We start from the raw sequence: 17,670 nt of genomic DNA on the forward strand, positions 1-17,670 counted from the left end.
CTAATAACAACAATATCAAGAGAACTGAGTTGTAAAATACATTCTGAAGAAACTAGACTAGGACTCAACAAATGCTTTCTCAAACTAGCAGATGATAAATATGTAGATTTTCTGGCCATGTGATCTCTGTTGCAATGACTGAATTCTGCTCTTGCAGTCATAAATATGTAAAAAAAATGAGTGTGTCTATGTTCCAATAAGACGATACTCATGGACATTGAAATTTGAATTTCATCATGAAATAATATTGTCCTTTTGATTTTTTTCAACCATTTAAAAAGGTCAAGGCTGGTTTCAGACTGTGTGCTGTACTCCTAGGTGACAGCCTGGGTTTGTCTTACTGACTGAGGTTTGCCAGGTGGCTGCTTTTCATGTTGTGTTGGATGCATTTTAAGGAAACATTGCATCTGCTCTCATAGTTTTGTGAAATTTTCATTTATAGAGTGATGATTGAGGCATAAGATTAAATAATATCTTGATCTCTGCTTGTTAGGAAATTTTGCTTTAAAGTTGGCCAATCTAAGATAGTAAAATTCTTTCCATTTACAAATGATGCAAATGAAAGTCCATTAACTTTCTCTGGTCTCAACCTATTAAAAACATTTATTTATTTATTTTCCTCACACACTGAGACAACTGTTGGCCTAGTTGTAGTTGCGTCAGGCCAGAGTTGCTATCTCTGAAATTCTCTTGATCTTGTTCATGCTTGTTGCCTCATAATCCCAATGTGGGCGCTAATAATTAGGCATTACCTTCTCGTTAGAATCGGGGAGAGGAGGTAGGATGGTATTGCATGTGTATGTTTAGGAAGGCAAAAGTTTTCCACAAACCATTCTCTCCCTCACCAGTTTTTCCCTTGAGTTTTGTTGGCTAGAACTGAGACATGTGACCACCCTTATTTAAGGGTTTGGAGAATTTCAGAGCAAATTTTTGTGATTGACTTACCTCAGTTATCGTAGTGGGTTACAGTCTTGCAAAAAATGAGCTAGGTATTGATTTCAAGTAAAGCAGAAACATAAATAGAGTAGAAAATTTGAAAGGATACTAACCTATTTACTAAAATTAGTCTCACCTAAAAATTTCTGTATTTCAGAGGAACTATAAATATATATGTATTTTATAATATATATATTACTAAATCCCTTCTCTTGCAGATTTTCCTAGTTGAATAATAACAGTAATGGGAGTTTTATAGACCATATAACCCCCAACAGAGGGTTTACAGATCATATATATATTGCAAAACCAAACCAAACCAAACCAAACCAAACGTTTCCATTAACCACGGAACCCCCGGAGATGTCTGCTGCATTGATTTCTGACTTGTTTCTACTTTTCACAGACTTTGAAGAAGGGCTCGACAGACCAAGAGAAGATTGAATTCCTGAAGGAGGCACATCTGATGAGGTATCGTCATAGTTCAGAAGTGACTGACTCTATCGGGGTAGAGAGTGCTTATATCTGTGTGTTGAATTTTAATACTCCAAATGACTCAATATGCGAGCTCTTGCTCAAAGTAAATATGACTGAAAGTTTAAAAGGAAATATATGTGTAGTCATTAGTATTCATAGAAGCAAATCTTCTGGGCTTGAGTACATGCAGTCCTCAGGCAAAGGTCCTCCTTTTCTCTTCAGTAAGCACTGTGCTCTGCAAATGAATTCTGAGGCTGTTCTGCTTCTAAAACACTCCTGTTCTTCTAAATGTGTGACAATGGGCCACGGAATCCAGTCAGGGAAGAGCATTTTTAAATACTCTGATGTTAGGGAGAATGTTTCTTGTCTAGGAAGCGTGTATGCAAGGTTCTAGTCAGTGCCGTTCATGCATTCTCTAATTAGGCTGGGGCTTACTTACTCTGATGTCCTCAGAAACCAACGAGGCCCAAACTGGCAGGCCTGAGTTGTTTGCCTACAAGAAAGAGGATGTATGTCATAATTTTCATGACACAGACATGTATTCAAGTATCTTTTGAAGGAGGCTATTAGTCACAATTGCTTTCTTTCCCAAATCCTAAAATCCCCTTTATTAGAAACTGTTCTGAAACCTGCTCTACTGCACTCATAACCTTTGGCCACTAGGTGTTGCCATGTCACTTCCTTAAGGCAAGCACAAGGATCAGTACTTAGAAAAGGAAGCTTTCACTTGTGGATGAAGGCTCGCTTTATTCCAAACAGACCCTTGGCTGGTTCTGCTGCCACTGTCATGTCATCCAGCATGTGTCTTTTCACCTTTCAGCAAGTTTAATCACCCCAACATTCTGAAGCAGCTTGGAGTCTGTCTGCTGAATGAACCCCAGTACATTATTCTGGAACTGATGGAAGGAGGAGACCTTCTGACTTACTTGCGTAAAGCCCGGAGGACAACGGTAGGCTGTGGAGCCCGAGAATAGGCTTCCTAAAGCAAGTCTCTATCACTTCCTACTGATTTACACTTTCAGTGGACAGTAGCTTTGGAGGGTAGGAGAACCTTCGAAGGCTTCTGTTGAAAGAAAGTGCTGGTTTACTGCATGTTAGATTAGGGCAATTAGAACTCAGGGCTAATATTGGAGCCCATTTTTAGTACCTAATGAGAAAACCAATCTTATGTACAGAATCATATTTTTTTCTGGAGCTTAAGTGCTGTGTGGAATTGGAAATGCACATTGCTTCATTTTGTCTGCTTTATGTATCCCAATTTTATTTTCAGTCTTGAAGTCTGCTGAATTTTAGACTTAGGAATCAATTTGCTGACCTTGATCTTGCTTGGCTGATCTAGCCTCAAGATGACAGAACTGTTTGAATTTTAATAGGCATCTCTGACTTATCTTGGCTAAAACCAAACTCTTGACTTCATAAATCCTCTCCTTTTACATCCACCCAGTTTACTGCTTGCTTCTCTCCCCCAAGTCCCCACCCACATTGCAGGCCCTATCAGCTCTATAGTTTGACTTTCATAGTGTGCCCTCAATCCATCTATCCTTCTGGTCCCAGTGCCTGGCACAGTGTGGATCTTGGGAATATTCTGGCATGCTGGACAGGCCAGGAGGTGATCTTCCTGCAGGATCCTACTTTATACCTCAGATGAGAGGACACGAGACAAAGCAAAGTTTAAATCTACATATTTAAAACATTTTTTCCTCAATACAATTGAACACTGTACGGCTAAACAACTAAGGCATACAGCAAAGCTAATAGTGTGAAAAACAGGAGCCTGTGCTCCATCTCACACACTTCCAGGTCTGCATATACCTTTTAATATTTACCTATTTTCCTAAATACTCTGCTTATGATGACACACATCAGTTTTTCATGTTGGAAGGAAATCTACTCACTTCCTACTATGGAAGAGACTTTAACTCGAACTTCTTCCTATCCCTGTTCTCCAATGGTTATTACATTTTTCAAATTAATCAATATTCCAGGTTTGCATTTGTATAACTATGTAAGTATTCTATGCAGTGGCGTTAGTCAAATGTTATGACTGTGCAGGGTTTTTTTCTTCTGTTTTGGGACTAACATGTTTTCATTTCCTCTTGATTTTTCTATTTACTCTCTGACAGAACTGTGTCACTTTCCTCAGTGTGGCTAAATCCACCAAGTAACTGAGTACTTCACAGTTTTTTTTTTTTTCTTGAACACTTCCTTCCTGGAGCCAGAACTAGAGCCAGTAGCTTGTTCCGGGCTAGCCATACATTTGCTATTCCAGCACTTTCCATTCTGTTCATCCTGGTTGTCTCCCTCACTCTTGGCCACACTGAGCTCTTTTACTCTGTATTTTCTGACTTCCCTTTTCTGTTTTAGAAAAGCGAAAGAGAAAGCATGCCTGTGTGGCAAAATTTTCCTTTTTTGTTCTGTTTTCTTTTTTGAGATGTTTTTTATTCGTCCCTTACACTTGAAAAAAGTCTGGATTTTATGATAGACACCCTCTTCCTATAAAAATAAAACCCACACCATCTTGGTTCTAGCTTTCATAGTTGGATCAGGAAGCTTTATGCCATTCTGATTCCCGATCGATTATCCACTGATCAGCCTTTGCGCATTCATTTTGGAAAATTTAGAGAAATTTTATCTGTAAATATCCTTGCCTATTTACCAATTAAGCTTGACAAATCATCCTTCTCAATTTGGGGAATGTTAAATTATTTCTTTGGTAGTAGACGGAGTTTCCTATTTCCTTTATTTCCTCATTACTTAAATCCTATTAGTTGGGCGGTGGACCACTGTCTTTAAGCATCTCTTACCATTCGCTTTTCTGTCCTATTTTCCAACTCTTTGCCCTTCCTGCTCTTTATTTGATAGATTGCCTCAACTTTATCCCAAATCCTTTTTCATTCTGGTTGAGGGAGGGAAAGGAAGTTGAGACAGGGTCTTATTCTGTAGCCAGGCTGGCCTGGTACTCATTATATAGACTATAATGATCTTGAAGTCACAGGAATCCCCCTGTCTCAGTCTCCTGAGTGCTGAGATGACAGATGTGTGCCACCATGCCAGATATCCATCCCTTAATCTTTTTCTATAATTAAAAATTTCCATTAATGTATTTCCGTGTTTACAACATTAATCTTAAACTTTGGTTGCATTTTAAATAATATTCTGATTTGTTTCACTGATGCAAAATTTTATCTTATCTTTCTTTGACTACTACCACAGTGTTTTTTAAAAATGTGTTAATTTGCTTCCTACATTATTAACTTGGTGTTCCTTTTCCTTTTTGTTTTGGAATCTGTTTTCAATGTGAGAGATATTTCTCAAATATTCACTTCTTCATTTGTTTTTTTCTTCTTGCATCACTGGGATTTGAACTCAGGGCCTTGGCAAGTCTAGACAGTCACTCTACCACCAAGCTACCATGGCCCCGGTTTGGCTGATCTTTATTTTTAAGATGAGCCCTAAGAAGCTTGAGGAAGCATCCTTCTCATTGTTGAGTAGGACCCCAGTCTAGAGAATCTTATGATATCAGTGCCTCAGTCTCTTTCTGGCCTGTCTGTTTCACCAATGATGAATTTGACGGTCCTTGGCCTGGGCGATGAATCCCTGCTGTTTCAGCTCAGAGGCTGAGATGGGGCTGAAGGTCTTAAGACCCAGTGCCAGCTCACATTTCATTTTCCTCCTGTATTCTGTTCAGTGTCTTAATATGAACACCAGTGTCTTCAAATGTGGAGTCATTTGGGTTCTGTTTTCTATTGTTATGTTTGTTTTCTACGGAGAAAAGTTTTCTGCTGTGGTAGGGGATCTAGGATCTAGTTATCGCTGAGTTCATCAAACCATTCCCCATGCTTTCAGTTCTGATTCTCAGTCTTAGTTCAGAAATACCTGCCACATCCCAGTCTGGACCTTTACGGGGCTCTGTCACCACAGACAGCACAGTTCCATCTTCTCCCTCTGCCAGCATTCAGCTGTTCTTTTTTGACTTTGCTAGACAGTTACTCACTCCTCTATTTTCTTGTTTCCAAAAGGTTTTATTTGCTTGTTCTAGTCTCCAGATCTATTTCCACCTGAGTTTATAGACTTTCCCCCTAAATTGCCATTTTAGTAAGGATTAGAGAGAGGAGAGACTCAAAATGCACACATTCAATCCTTTCTTTTTTTTTTTTTTTTTTTTTTTTTTTTGAGATAGGGTCTTACAGAGCCCGTGCTGGCCTTGAACTCCTTCCCGATCCGTCTGCCTCTGTTTCCCAAGTGCTAGGATTACAGGCATGTACCACCGCACCTGACTTTCAATCCTCCATCTTTAACAACAATAAAATTTTATCTGTATATTTTATTTTGTGTTGGTAGAGTTAGGGGAAGAGGATGAAGCTAGACTGACAGGAAATATAGAACTGCTTTTTCCAAATGATGCCTGGTCATTTAAAGTTCCTCATAGTTCTAATGACTGGTTTTCACATGCACCACAATTCTACCACTGCTTTTCTTGCTGACTGACTAGAACGTCTTCTTCGGCCTCATCTCTCTCACTCCCACTGTGGAAGACAGGATTCTATTTGGTGCTCTGTGCCCACAGGGCACAGCACGGATAACCAGTTCTCTTATGCTGAGTGACTTGTGACCAGCCATCTCCAACAAGGAGCTCTCAGAAGCACCATGCCAGAAGCAGCAGCACAGGCAGCTTTTTCTTTGTCTCTGTCTCATTGGGGTGAAGGATAAGGATAGACTACAGCGAGGTGAACAAACAGTGAAGCGCTTCACACTGGGGAACTGAGTTTCCTTATTCATGGACTGAAATACTAAATCAAATACTTTCTAAGTTTCTTTTTAGTTTTGGTTTTCTAGGATTGCATTAAGATAGAAAAAAGTGAAAAATATCAAAATTATACAAACACAAAAGTTTAAGTGTATTGCTTTCCAGATACCATTGAATTTGTCAATTTTTAGTTGGGTGGGTAATGGTAGAACACTGAAGGTTGTGTTTTTGCTCTAAAGGAACTTGCCATGTGGTGCTTTTTTAGTAATGGAAAAAATTCAAAGTTCTTGTTTGAAGGCCATTGTCTGTTCCTTTCCACACCATTAATGTAAGGTAGAAAACAGGTGGATCAGTTAGGATGGAGTAGAAAATAGAGTGCTGAAACATGGAGGGAAGAGAGCTCATTTCTAGTTTGGCAGAACTGGAAGGCTCCCTGGAGGAGTTCATGTATTTGGGACAAAACCAGGGCAGGAGACATAACAGTAACAGAACTGTACCCTCACAGAGTCATTAACACTTGGACAGGGATAGACCTTGATCAAGGTTTAATGTGACTAGAGAATTTGGCAATATACAACAGACAGTAGGTAGTGAGAGCATCTGAAGTCAAGGAGACCCTCCACAGAGTGATGTGGGTGTAGCATTGTGTTGCCACAAGGGAGAAGAGAGGAGGTGGTCAGGGATTCAGGCAGCATCATGGAAATCTTGTCAGCAGGGAACAAAGTGTTTGTCACCAGAATGAAATTCAGGAGAGGATTCTAGTCAAAGAAAATCTTCACCAGTGCAGTGGCTTTTTGCCATAGCAAAGCAGGGTTCCATTCACACAACAACCAGTTAAGTAGTCAAGATGCGCAACAGGATTTGGACATAGGCCATGACATAGATGTTTGTGGACCCTCATGAGCCAGGTTGGAGAGGGCAACTATTAAGTGCTTTTTATATGTTGGCAATGTTACATGTCTTAATTTGAATCTTGAGAGGTCAGTTGTACTATTCGCATTTTTACATATAAGCAAATTGCTTAATTAATGAATAAGCAAATTTGCACAATTAGTGTAGAGCCACATTCCAAATCTGCAAATATAGCTTTTCAACATGTATATTTGTATATTTTCCTCTTGAGGTCTTGAAACCACAATAAAGATTCCTTTAGAACCTCATAGCCTTTAGAATATCAGGTCAGAACGTGGTCAGTCATCCCTGTGTGTATTTTCATGGGGCCATGGCAGTATTTTTTTGCAGACTATCAAGATTATCCCTCGTTTTAGGGCATGATATGAGCATGTCAGAGAAGGCAATGGAGAAGCATTTGATAGCACCCTTGTATGAGGAGTTGGCAGATTTGAAGGTTGTAGAGATTGGGAGCCCTTTGAGATGCTCAGTGAAGGATATAGATGAACACCAGGAATAAGGGTTCATCCCAGGGGGAAAATAATCAATAGCAGAAAAAGAAGCGGGTTGAGAAATGTCTATCAGATATAAGGAAGGGCAAGTAGCTAAAAAAAAAAGTGTGCAGCTTGTCAGAGGAGAAATAAAGGAAAATTAAGGAATGTACAGAGAGTTTAATGCAGCCTGGGGCTGCCCTGAGACTGTGCCTGACTGATAATGGACTCTACAGGAAGTGAGGTAGGCTAATGAAAGGACAGGAGGCTGGACACACACATGAGAAGTCTTTGGATGTACCAGATTAAGGATGATAAAGGCTTGAATCAAAGTAATTGCAGGGATATGAACAGGATCAGACTATGTATGACTCTGGCCTCCAGGCAGGAACCTTGAATTTTTTCCATATGCTACTAATAAAATTTTGAATGACTTTTTTTTTCACTAGAAATCCTTACAGTGAGTATATGCTCAAGTCTATATTTGTGCTGGCTCTTTTAGAAGAAAGGGTAATCTGTGACGTGGAGAGAGAACCGCTAACAGTTTTCATGGGGCTTCTATGTAGAACTCCGCTGTTTTGATTGTCAGGTTTGAAAACCGTTGGGTCAGTCATGAAACTAGCTAGTACTGGCTAAATAATTATTGCTACTACCTATGAGATCAGATACCATTTATTTATTGTTTGTTATATATTGGCAATTTTCCATATCTTATTTTGAATCTTGGAAGGTCAGTTTTACTATGGTCATTTTATATGTTAAAAAGCTACTTAATTAACAAGCAGAGTCACACAATTAATAGCAGAACTAGATTTCAAAGAGACACTGTTTGCTACCATGTGTATTTGTATATTTTCCTCTTGAGTTTTTGTAGCCATAACAAAAATTCCTTTTAGAAAGTCATATACAAAAGTGCACATGTGTATATATGTAAATATCCATATCTATTCATACATATATGTATTTTTTGCTAATTAGACAAGTGCTTGTAATTCTTTCTTCCTCTCCTACAGCTTCATGGTCCCTTACTCACCTTGGTTGATCTTGTAGACCTGTGTGTAGATATTTCAGAAGGCTGTGTCTACTTGGAACAGATGCACTTCATTCATAGGTACAGTGATATTCTGGACACAAGGTTATTATGGGCGTCCACATCATAACCATGTATAGTTTGGATAGGTCACACTACAGAGTTAAATATTTTCACTCCTCCAAAGTAGCAGTATTACTGCAAAGAGTCTCTTCATTGCTATGACAAAATACTCAGCAAAAGCAACTTAAGGAAGGAAGGGTTTATTTTGCTTACACTTTGAGTAAACAGTCCATCATGGTTGGGGCAATTCATGGCAGCAGGAGTGTGAGGCAGCCAATCACATTGCATCTGCATTCAGGAAGCAGAGGGAGATGAATGCTGGAGCTTGGCTAGCTGTCTCTTTTTTATTTAGTCTGGAACCCTAGCCCATGAAATAGTGCTGGCCACAGTTAGGATGGGCTTTCACTACTTAATTAATTAAGGTGGGCTTTCAACCTAATGTAGAAACTCCCTTACAGACATGGCCTTTTCTCCTAGGTGAGTCTAGATCCTTCCAAAGTGACTACCACTGTTAGCCATCAGATAGTCTCCCTTCTTACAGACCTTCTAGCATTACTTGTCTGATCTCTGAAACACTGTTATTATCAAATGTAACTTCTACCACAGGGATCTGGCAGCTCGGAATTGCCTTGTTTCTGTGAAGGACTATACCAATCCTTCTAGGATAGTGAAGATCGGTGACTTTGGACTTGCGAGGGAAATCTATAAAAATGATTATTATAGAAAAAGAGGAGAAGGCCTGCTCCCTGTTCGGTGGATGGCTCCAGAAAGCTTGGTGGATGGTATCTTCACTACTCAATCTGATGTATGGTGAGCTAAACAGGACCCAGACATGGCGGAAGAACTGTCAAATGTCAGGATGCCCAATTTTGTTCTTGTTGTAAAGTTATTTTACTATTATTATTGTGTGTATGTGTATATATGTGGTTGCAGCACACATGTACTATGCTATATGAGGGGAAGTTGGAGGACTACTTTGTGGATTTGTATCTCTTTCCATCTTTACATGGGATCTGGGGCTCAAACGCAGGTCTCCAGGCTTGTGCAGTAAGTACTTTTACCCACTGAGACATCTTAGCAGCTCTTGTTTTTGTTTTTCATATGAGACAACATAGAGGTTAAATGAGTCACCTCAAGCTGGTGGTCAAGGAGGAACTATTCTGGGTCTTAGGTCATTGATACCCCTCTCCCAATCATTTTGATCATTTATCTTAAAATTGTATATGAAACAGATTCACTTATTTCAAGTATTTTGTTGCACATCAAAGGTGTGTAAGTTTGCATGCTCATGTATGTGTTCAAATATCTACTACTTTGGAATGTTTTGTCATTAATTTATAGGTAGACTTTGTTATGGGTTACAACAAAAAGTAGGATATTGGGGGATTTTTGGACATCTCTTTATTATTTGAACAAGGCCTCAGGTTTTCTTGTTGGTTCCTACCTTTTAATTAGAGCTTCTTGAAATGTACAGATAAGTGATACATCTACAACGCAACCTCTACACCTAAGGTTCAGGGAACATAGTGGAACAGGGAGCGGAAAGAATACTAATGCTTCTCTCAACTCTCACTGATGAGACTTCCTCATGTGTAACATATGGTAATTAACCCAGAAAGTCACAACTTGTGGACGTGCCGTTAATAAGAGACTGGAGGGTGCTTATCCCCGAGTAGGACACCTATATCAAACCTCTGCCACCCAAGGCTCAGGGACCATTGTGGAAAAGGAGGCCAGAGGTGGTAAATGACCACAAGTAAACAGAGTTTGCCAGGCAGCTGGGAAGTTACTCATATGAATTTATAGCAATGGTAGCAGCAGGTACAAAACCCATGGAAATTCAAGACAGACAGATCCTAGCATAGATGGAAAGTGGGTAAGAAATCCCAACTTCAGTTGAGAAACTATTGGGAACCGATGACTACTGGGAGAGGAAGATTGATTGTCTTTAAGGTTATGACACTTGACAGGTTAACCAGGCTCCAGTGGATTGACACACACCAAAGGACATTTGAGGACACAAAATTGACTCAGTAGACCTTAATATATATGACAGAATACATGAAATCCAGAAAGGGGGTGCTATAAGAGGGGAGGGGTGTCTAAGTATGATTAAAATACATTATATGAAATTCAGAAAAATTCAATTAAAAATTTAAAACATATTGATTTGTTCAGTGAATTTCAAGCTGATGCTCAGGCCATAGAAGAAAATTTGTCCTTAGTGATACAAGTTTTTATTCATGACTTCTCTTTCCATGTTTGTCATCATTTTATCCCCTTCAAATGGGAGGAAATGGTGACATGCGCTTGCTCACGTCTGTGTCTGCATGTTGATGCTCTGAAAGATGTGGGAAACAGAAGTCAGCAGTGCAGTTTCAGCCGGGGAAAGGAAGAGAGCATGTGTGTGCATATGCACACATATACAGGCACGAACGAGTGCATGCATGTCTCCTGCATGTGCTCTCGTGTGTCTGTGCGTGTATCTGTACATATGTGTAGGTCTTTTTCTGTTTGTGTGCCCCCAATAAGCCCGTCACCTGTAAAATGTGGCTCGTCCACAGTCTTGTTCTGCTTTTCCTTAATGTCAACATCCTCTTTTAAGTCTCCTCTTTGTCTTTTATAAAAACCAATGATGCCTATCATGAAGTAGACACTGTAGCCCCAGGAATGATGATGTTGGAGAAGCTACTGTAAACCTGATGCTTGTAATAAGTATAATTAAAGTGAACCCTTTAACATCCTAGGTCTTTTGGAATTCTAGTTTGGGAGATTTTAACTCTTGGTCATCAACCTTATCCAGCGCATTCCAACCTTGATGTTTTAAACTATGTGCAAGCAGGAGGGAGACTGGAGCCACCAAGAAATTGTCCTGATGATCTGTAAGTCACTTATGTCAACATAAGCACCTCCAAAGCAAAAACATATGCACATGCAATCTTAGGGCTCATTATATCACTTGTTAAAAGAAAAAAGCTGGGATTTATATATTTGTGCATTCCACGTAAAATATAAACTGATGAAATGATTCAATTTGCTAAATACATTATAGCTTCTTTTTTTATGTGTGCTTGTAGTATTTTACTCAGATATAACATTTTAGAGAGTAGACTGTATTTGTAGTTGTGGTAAGTAAAATTTAATAAATGAATACAAGATCTCTCTCTCTCTCTCTCTCTCTCCTTTCTCATCTTACTTTGAAAGATTTTATTTGGTTATTATCTGACTATGTCCCTTAAAGTATTCTACTAAATAGGAATATATTGGTTAACAGTTGGATTGCCCTTTGATATAACTTATATTGATTGATGGGATGTAGTATTACTAAAAATTATACAGAGTGCTTTGTTTACAAACTTAACACAAAATGACTGTTAGTGACTTGATAAAACTGATCTGGCTACTATTGAATTCTGATAGTTATTTCCCCAAGTGTGAGTGATTTGGGTGTGAAGGAATAAAAATTCACTTTCTGGGGACATCAGTAGCAGAAATATCATCTTGAGATTTTTTTTCAAGAGGTGTTTTACCCAAAAGATTTCTAAAATAACATATTAATAAGCATAAATGGTATTAAATGCACATTGGCCTGCCAAGAATTGTGTGGGCTACAGAGGTCTTTACACGAGGGTCACAGCTTTTCTGTATCTTGGAATATACTTTGAATAAGATGATAAAGGCAGCAGTCAGATGGCCAGCCAGCATGTAATAAAGTGCTAAACTGTGTGATACAAACACGTGCAAAAGGAATTAGCAGTATGCGGATGCACACCGTGGTTGCACTAGCCTTGACTATGCTGTGTTATTTAAAGGACTATTTAGACTTGAGCCAAAGGATGATTAAGAGCTGGGCACCTTGGTTGGATTTCTACTGGTGAATGTTTCTGCATTACTTAAAATCTTCCAGCTAGAAGATATGAATGACTGTGCATTTCTGATTCAACCTTTAAACATTTGCGATATTTCAGGAGGATCAGACGTACGTCCACTTGACCACATTTGGTAGCAGTGCCTTAAAATGATTCCTGAGTCTTTTGGGGGATATGGGGGTGGAATTGTTAACTTAAAGATAAGAAATTATAGAAAATTTTAAACCTCTGACTTAGAGCTTGAATGGAAAAATCAGTATGCCTAAATATGAAATAAAATTTAACGACTGAAAAGCTAAACACTACTTTGTACCTCCTACTAATCTCTCAAACACTCAGAAATTCCTTCTAAAATTTCAATTACACACAATTTTCCTTTTGGTCTTACAATGTTATCTGTTGTACTATTCCCCCACCCCCAGTGGGAATGCAACGTGCCTCATCATAATCATGCAGTGTTTTGTGGATAGGCTTCTTAGGAATAGATTACTGAAGTGCAGAGTTTTGCTGATGTGTTCAGTTATTTTGTTTGGGACTGATGGAGATAAATGTAAATTGCTGTATTGTGAAGTAGAAAACTTTGGAATGTCAGATTTTGCTCTATTCAAAGGTATCAAAAATTCAAGGAGGAAAAGGAGGAGGAGGAGGAGGAGGAAGAGGAGGAGGAGGAGGAAGAGGAGGAGGAGGAAGTACTAGAATATTTCTGATTAGGAACAGAAAAAAGAAGATTACATTTTGTCTGCTTTTATCTTAAATAATTCTTTGGCTGAACACACTGTTGAACTATTTTTTATAAAAATGTATATCCTTGAAACCAAGATCTCCATTGGTGGTTTTGAAATTCATTTGAACATTATAAATAAGATGTGTGCAGTGCTTCTAGCTACATGATTCTGTAGAGCTCTGGGAAGGGTTAAGACCCACTAGTTACCAGGAAGGCAAGTTGTACTAGGAAACAGCTCTCAGAACTGCCATTCAATCTGGCCAGGGCCTTAAGTTGTCATGATAAGGATTAACTACTCTCCTCAGAGTACAGAAGGAACTAAGTTTTATTTGAAGTGGTTCTCTGAGGTCCCAGGCCCAGCTTAGAGGTTGAAAGTCTGCACTGAGCCACGCTGCACCTTCCATTCGCTGCCTAAATACTCAGCACCTGGGTGCACCCTGGGTCAGGTGAGCACTGCAACAGTGCTTCCCTCTGTTGCTGGAATGTGGAGTTCAGAGCATTCCTAGCTTCTGTTCAGAGGCTCAGGTGTCGGGGGGAAAGCCCAGTTAACAGAGTTCACTCCAGCTTTTAGCGTGCACAACCACAGCACTCCCGAGAAGAAACAGGATCAAAGGACAATGTTTCAAGTCGGAGCTTTGAGGCTTGTGATGACACATCACAGTGACAACTGGAGTTGTTGGAGAGACCCTCAGATGTAGGAGGAAATAATGGCAGAACATTGACTCACAACATCCTATTTTCACTCTTTAAAAAATGTACACCTAGATTATGTCTTTCTGGGATAGACATAATGAGGAAAGGGATTTTTGAAATCTGTATTTTATATGCTTTGTTTAAATAGCTATATAAATTTGCCCACTTGAAACAAAGATGCTCTAGAGTTTTCCTCTGTTGAACGTCAATGACTTCATGAATCCAAGGACTTTAATAAGCACAAAGACTAATACTGAACACAACTACTGAGTCGTGCTATATGTGAAGATCAATGTGTTTGTGTAATGAGTGGAAGAATGTGAAGTCAAATCCTTAGCCAAATGAAATCCTTCAAGCACAGTGAGCACTTTTCTAGAGCTGTAGTAACCAATCCATACAAATTTTAACAAACCCAGGAAATAGCAAATCTGCCCAGAGTAATGCACTTGGTTACTTCTTTTCTTTCTTTTCTTTTGGGACAGGTGTAGCTCCAGCTGTCCTGGAACTCGCTATATAGACCAGACTGACCTCCAACTCACAGAGATCCTCAGGCCTCTGCCTCCCGAGGACTGGGATTAAAGGGATGTGCTGCCATGCCTGGCTGCAGTTAGTTATTTCTAATTGTAGTGTTGGAAGTGAACAATGCATAATATTAAACAAATAGTATTTGTAATGATCCACCTCTTAAATCACAGCTATAATTGTTAATTTACTTGAAAGATATACGTAATGCCTTCTTAGAATTGTTAAATTCTTCAAAGCCTCTTCATTTTATCCCATGGCCAGTTTATTGCTACTGGAGGCTACGTTCTGTACTTTCAGAGGCTGCTGCCTTACGTAGCTCCTTGCTCCTTGGTCTGCTTTTGCCCTGGATAGTAGACAGAGGAGTTTGTACATTAACAGATTATGTGTTTTTGTCATCTAGAAAATCAAGAGTCATGGTTGGATTCAATTCAAGTCAAAACCTTCATGGATAAAAAATATTAAAAACATTTGCTTAAACAAATTAAATAGATAAGACAAGAGGCTGAACTTCTGGAGTGTAGAACAAGTATGTGGGGAAGGGGTTGGTGATTGTGTCAGCCATGAGGGTGACTTTTCTCTGACCACCTTTTTCCTCTACTTCCTCTACTTCCTTCTGTCTTATTTTGTCTTCCTTTTTCTTTCTTTTGATCATCCAAATAATCTCTGTTAAGTATTTTGACATGTTATGAAATATGATGTCTTGAGATATTTTGTATCTGGACAATTATCTTTATTTTCAGAAAGTTTTCCTGGGAATAATTCCTTCATCTTTCTTATTTTAACTCTCAAAGCAACTTCTAGATTAGCCATCAAGATAGGGCAGTGGGCCTTAACAGGATGACAGAGTATATGGGCTCCAGTGGGGTGGGGGTAGGGGAGGGTGCCAGTGGGGACAGGGGTATTACGATTGAGATGTTCTGTATGAAATACACAAAAGTTCAATAAACCAAACTTTAACAAAAGATTTCATGTTTAACAGACATACTTTGAGGTCTATACTAATTTGGTCAGAGGGACATAAAGGACAGTTTTTGTTCCTTGCCCTCCTAGGTCGACTAGTTCCAGGGGACTGTGAGCATTTCTCAAAATGTCCTTTAATTGTGGGGGGTCACCTGTTCTCTTGATCAAGGAGGCCGAGGAGACCCCACCAGATGGACTTGAACCAGTGTCCAGCCTACAAAGAGGAGGGTCAACACAGAGGAATCATTTCCTCCATGCTTCCAAGTGAAGCCAACCATGGTCAAACAGGACCTTTGACTTATCTTCATGTAGGCAGAACTGGTAAAAGAAAGGAGCTAGGGGCTCCTCCCAATCCCATGTGACCCTTGAAGAACAGATCCCCAAACGACGTTAAGAGTAAAAATAAATTGGTTTATATGGGCCAACTGTATGGCCTTATATGCCCAAAAGGAAATTATAACCAAAGATTAAAGGGGCCAATATAATTTTTTAAGAGTCCATATGCATAGCTAAAGGCTACATAACAAGCAACAATGCCAGATAGGAAATACCTTCTTTTGAGTTGTTGGCCAGGGTGGCTCAAGGGAATCCCAGATAGTAAGCCAACATAGAACTGGGAAAATGAACAGCAGACCCCAATCTTATCTAAAGGAATATCGACAACTCATTGCTGCTAGATGAGGAACAGCTGACCTTCCTAAAACAAAGACCTCTAGATAGGCTGATTAGATTCACCAGATAGACAAGTAGTGGGGAATGGCTGGGGTGCCGACAACACAGTAGACAGTAGCAGGGATATCAGAGTATAAAGGCTCTAGTGGGGGGAGGGAGGCTATGGGAGGGTGCCATCTTGGAAGTGGGTGTATAGTTGAATAGTTGAATAAGATGGTTTGGGATGTTCTGTGTGGTATACACACACAAAAAAAACTCCCAACAAAGTTTTAAAAAATGTATTATATTTGAGGAGGAAGCATGGAAATTTACGTCAGGTTAATTAGTAGAGGTGATAAATATTACCATTGAAATCTACCCAATGACTTTATAGACATTCACAGGAACCAAGGATCCAAATGTAACCAATTATTACTAGTAATAGATACATACAGATTAGAGATGCATGTACCAACATCTCAGTGGTAGTAGCAAAAACAATGAGTCTTTCTGCAAGGAACAATATATTCTAAAATGAAATGGAGATCTTTTTTAAAGGTTAAAAACTCATTCAATTTTGTGTCTTACAGGGTTTATACTGAGTTTAATATTGTCTAACTGTATTAATTCAATTGTGAACCTAGAAACTTATAGCCACTTATGAAAGAGATGTACTCTTGCTCTGGAGTGTGTTACTGAATATGTTAAAGGTGTAATGAAATGCTTCTTCTAATCATGTAGTTATTAAAAATGTAAAAAATGATTAAAAAAGATTTTATTTTCAACTATTGCTTTAAGCTCCATGATCTGATATTAGTTATAATCTCTATCTCAAAGTCTAGTGGTCTACCAGTGAGATCTATAGCTCATCTTTGTTTCTACATGGCACCAATTACAAGTAGATGATAGATTAGGTTGCCTTCCAATTCTTTCTCAGCTATAATTCTAACTTAATAAAATAGAGCCAAGTCTTGTATTCTGTAATCCAACTATAAGTTCCATGAAACATGTACAAAGGCATGAGAAGAGTGGATAGAAAACAGCCCAGTATTAGGTTTCCCCATATACACTGATCTTCAGTACTAATTGACTTGAGCTATATGTCTAGAAATGAAATATATAGAAGTGGAGTTTGTGTGCTGCATTATAATGTATTGGAGACTGCATTATTCTTCCTAAAGTAGACACTAGCTCTTTAAAAACGCAATACCTCTGATGGACATCTGGGTTCCTATCACATACTGATTGAATAGAGTCTTGTTCTAGGTCCATTGCCATTACCTTGGTCCAAAGCACCATAATGTCTTTTAGTCTTCTTCAGTCAGTAGCTTCCTGTTAGCGCCTATACAATCCATCCATCCTTCCTTCACTATCCATTCATTGACTAGAATAATCCTTTAAAATGCCAAGAGTGTGCCTGCTTTAAGACCTTCAATAGATCCTTGCCTTGCCTGTGAGACCTGCTTGATCCTGCTTCCCTGGCCTGTGAGACCTGCCTGATCCTGCTTCCCTGGCCTGTGAGACCTGCCTGATCCTGCTTCCCTGGCCTGTGAGACCTGCCTGATCCTGCTTCCCTGGCCTGTGAGACCTGCCTGATCCTTCTTCCCTGGCCT

At 39.2% G+C, this 17,670-nt stretch overlaps 1 protein-coding gene across 1 annotated transcript in view; it reads left to right on the forward strand.

Annotated features, from left to right (window-relative positions):
• Positions 1–17,670, forward strand: part of Ros1 (ROS proto-oncogene 1, receptor tyrosine kinase) — a 170,801-nt gene that overhangs the window by 143,206 nt on the left and 9,925 nt on the right. The window contains exons 38-42 of the mRNA XM_008835788.2: positions 1,343–1,407; positions 2,234–2,363; positions 8,556–8,653; positions 9,242–9,445; positions 11,383–11,517. Of these exons, the coding sequence (XP_008834010.1) occupies positions 1,343–1,407; positions 2,234–2,363; positions 8,556–8,653; positions 9,242–9,445; positions 11,383–11,517 (632 nt within the window). The remainder of the gene's footprint in view (positions 1–1,342; positions 1,408–2,233; positions 2,364–8,555; positions 8,654–9,241; positions 9,446–11,382; positions 11,518–17,670) is intronic.

The sequence above is a fragment of the Nannospalax galili genome, unplaced genomic scaffold (assembly GCF_000622305.1).
Source record: "Nannospalax galili isolate Female #2095 unplaced genomic scaffold, S.galili_v1.0 scaffold417, whole genome shotgun sequence".
Classification (NCBI taxonomy): Eukaryota; Metazoa; Chordata; class Mammalia; order Rodentia; family Spalacidae; genus Nannospalax; species Nannospalax galili.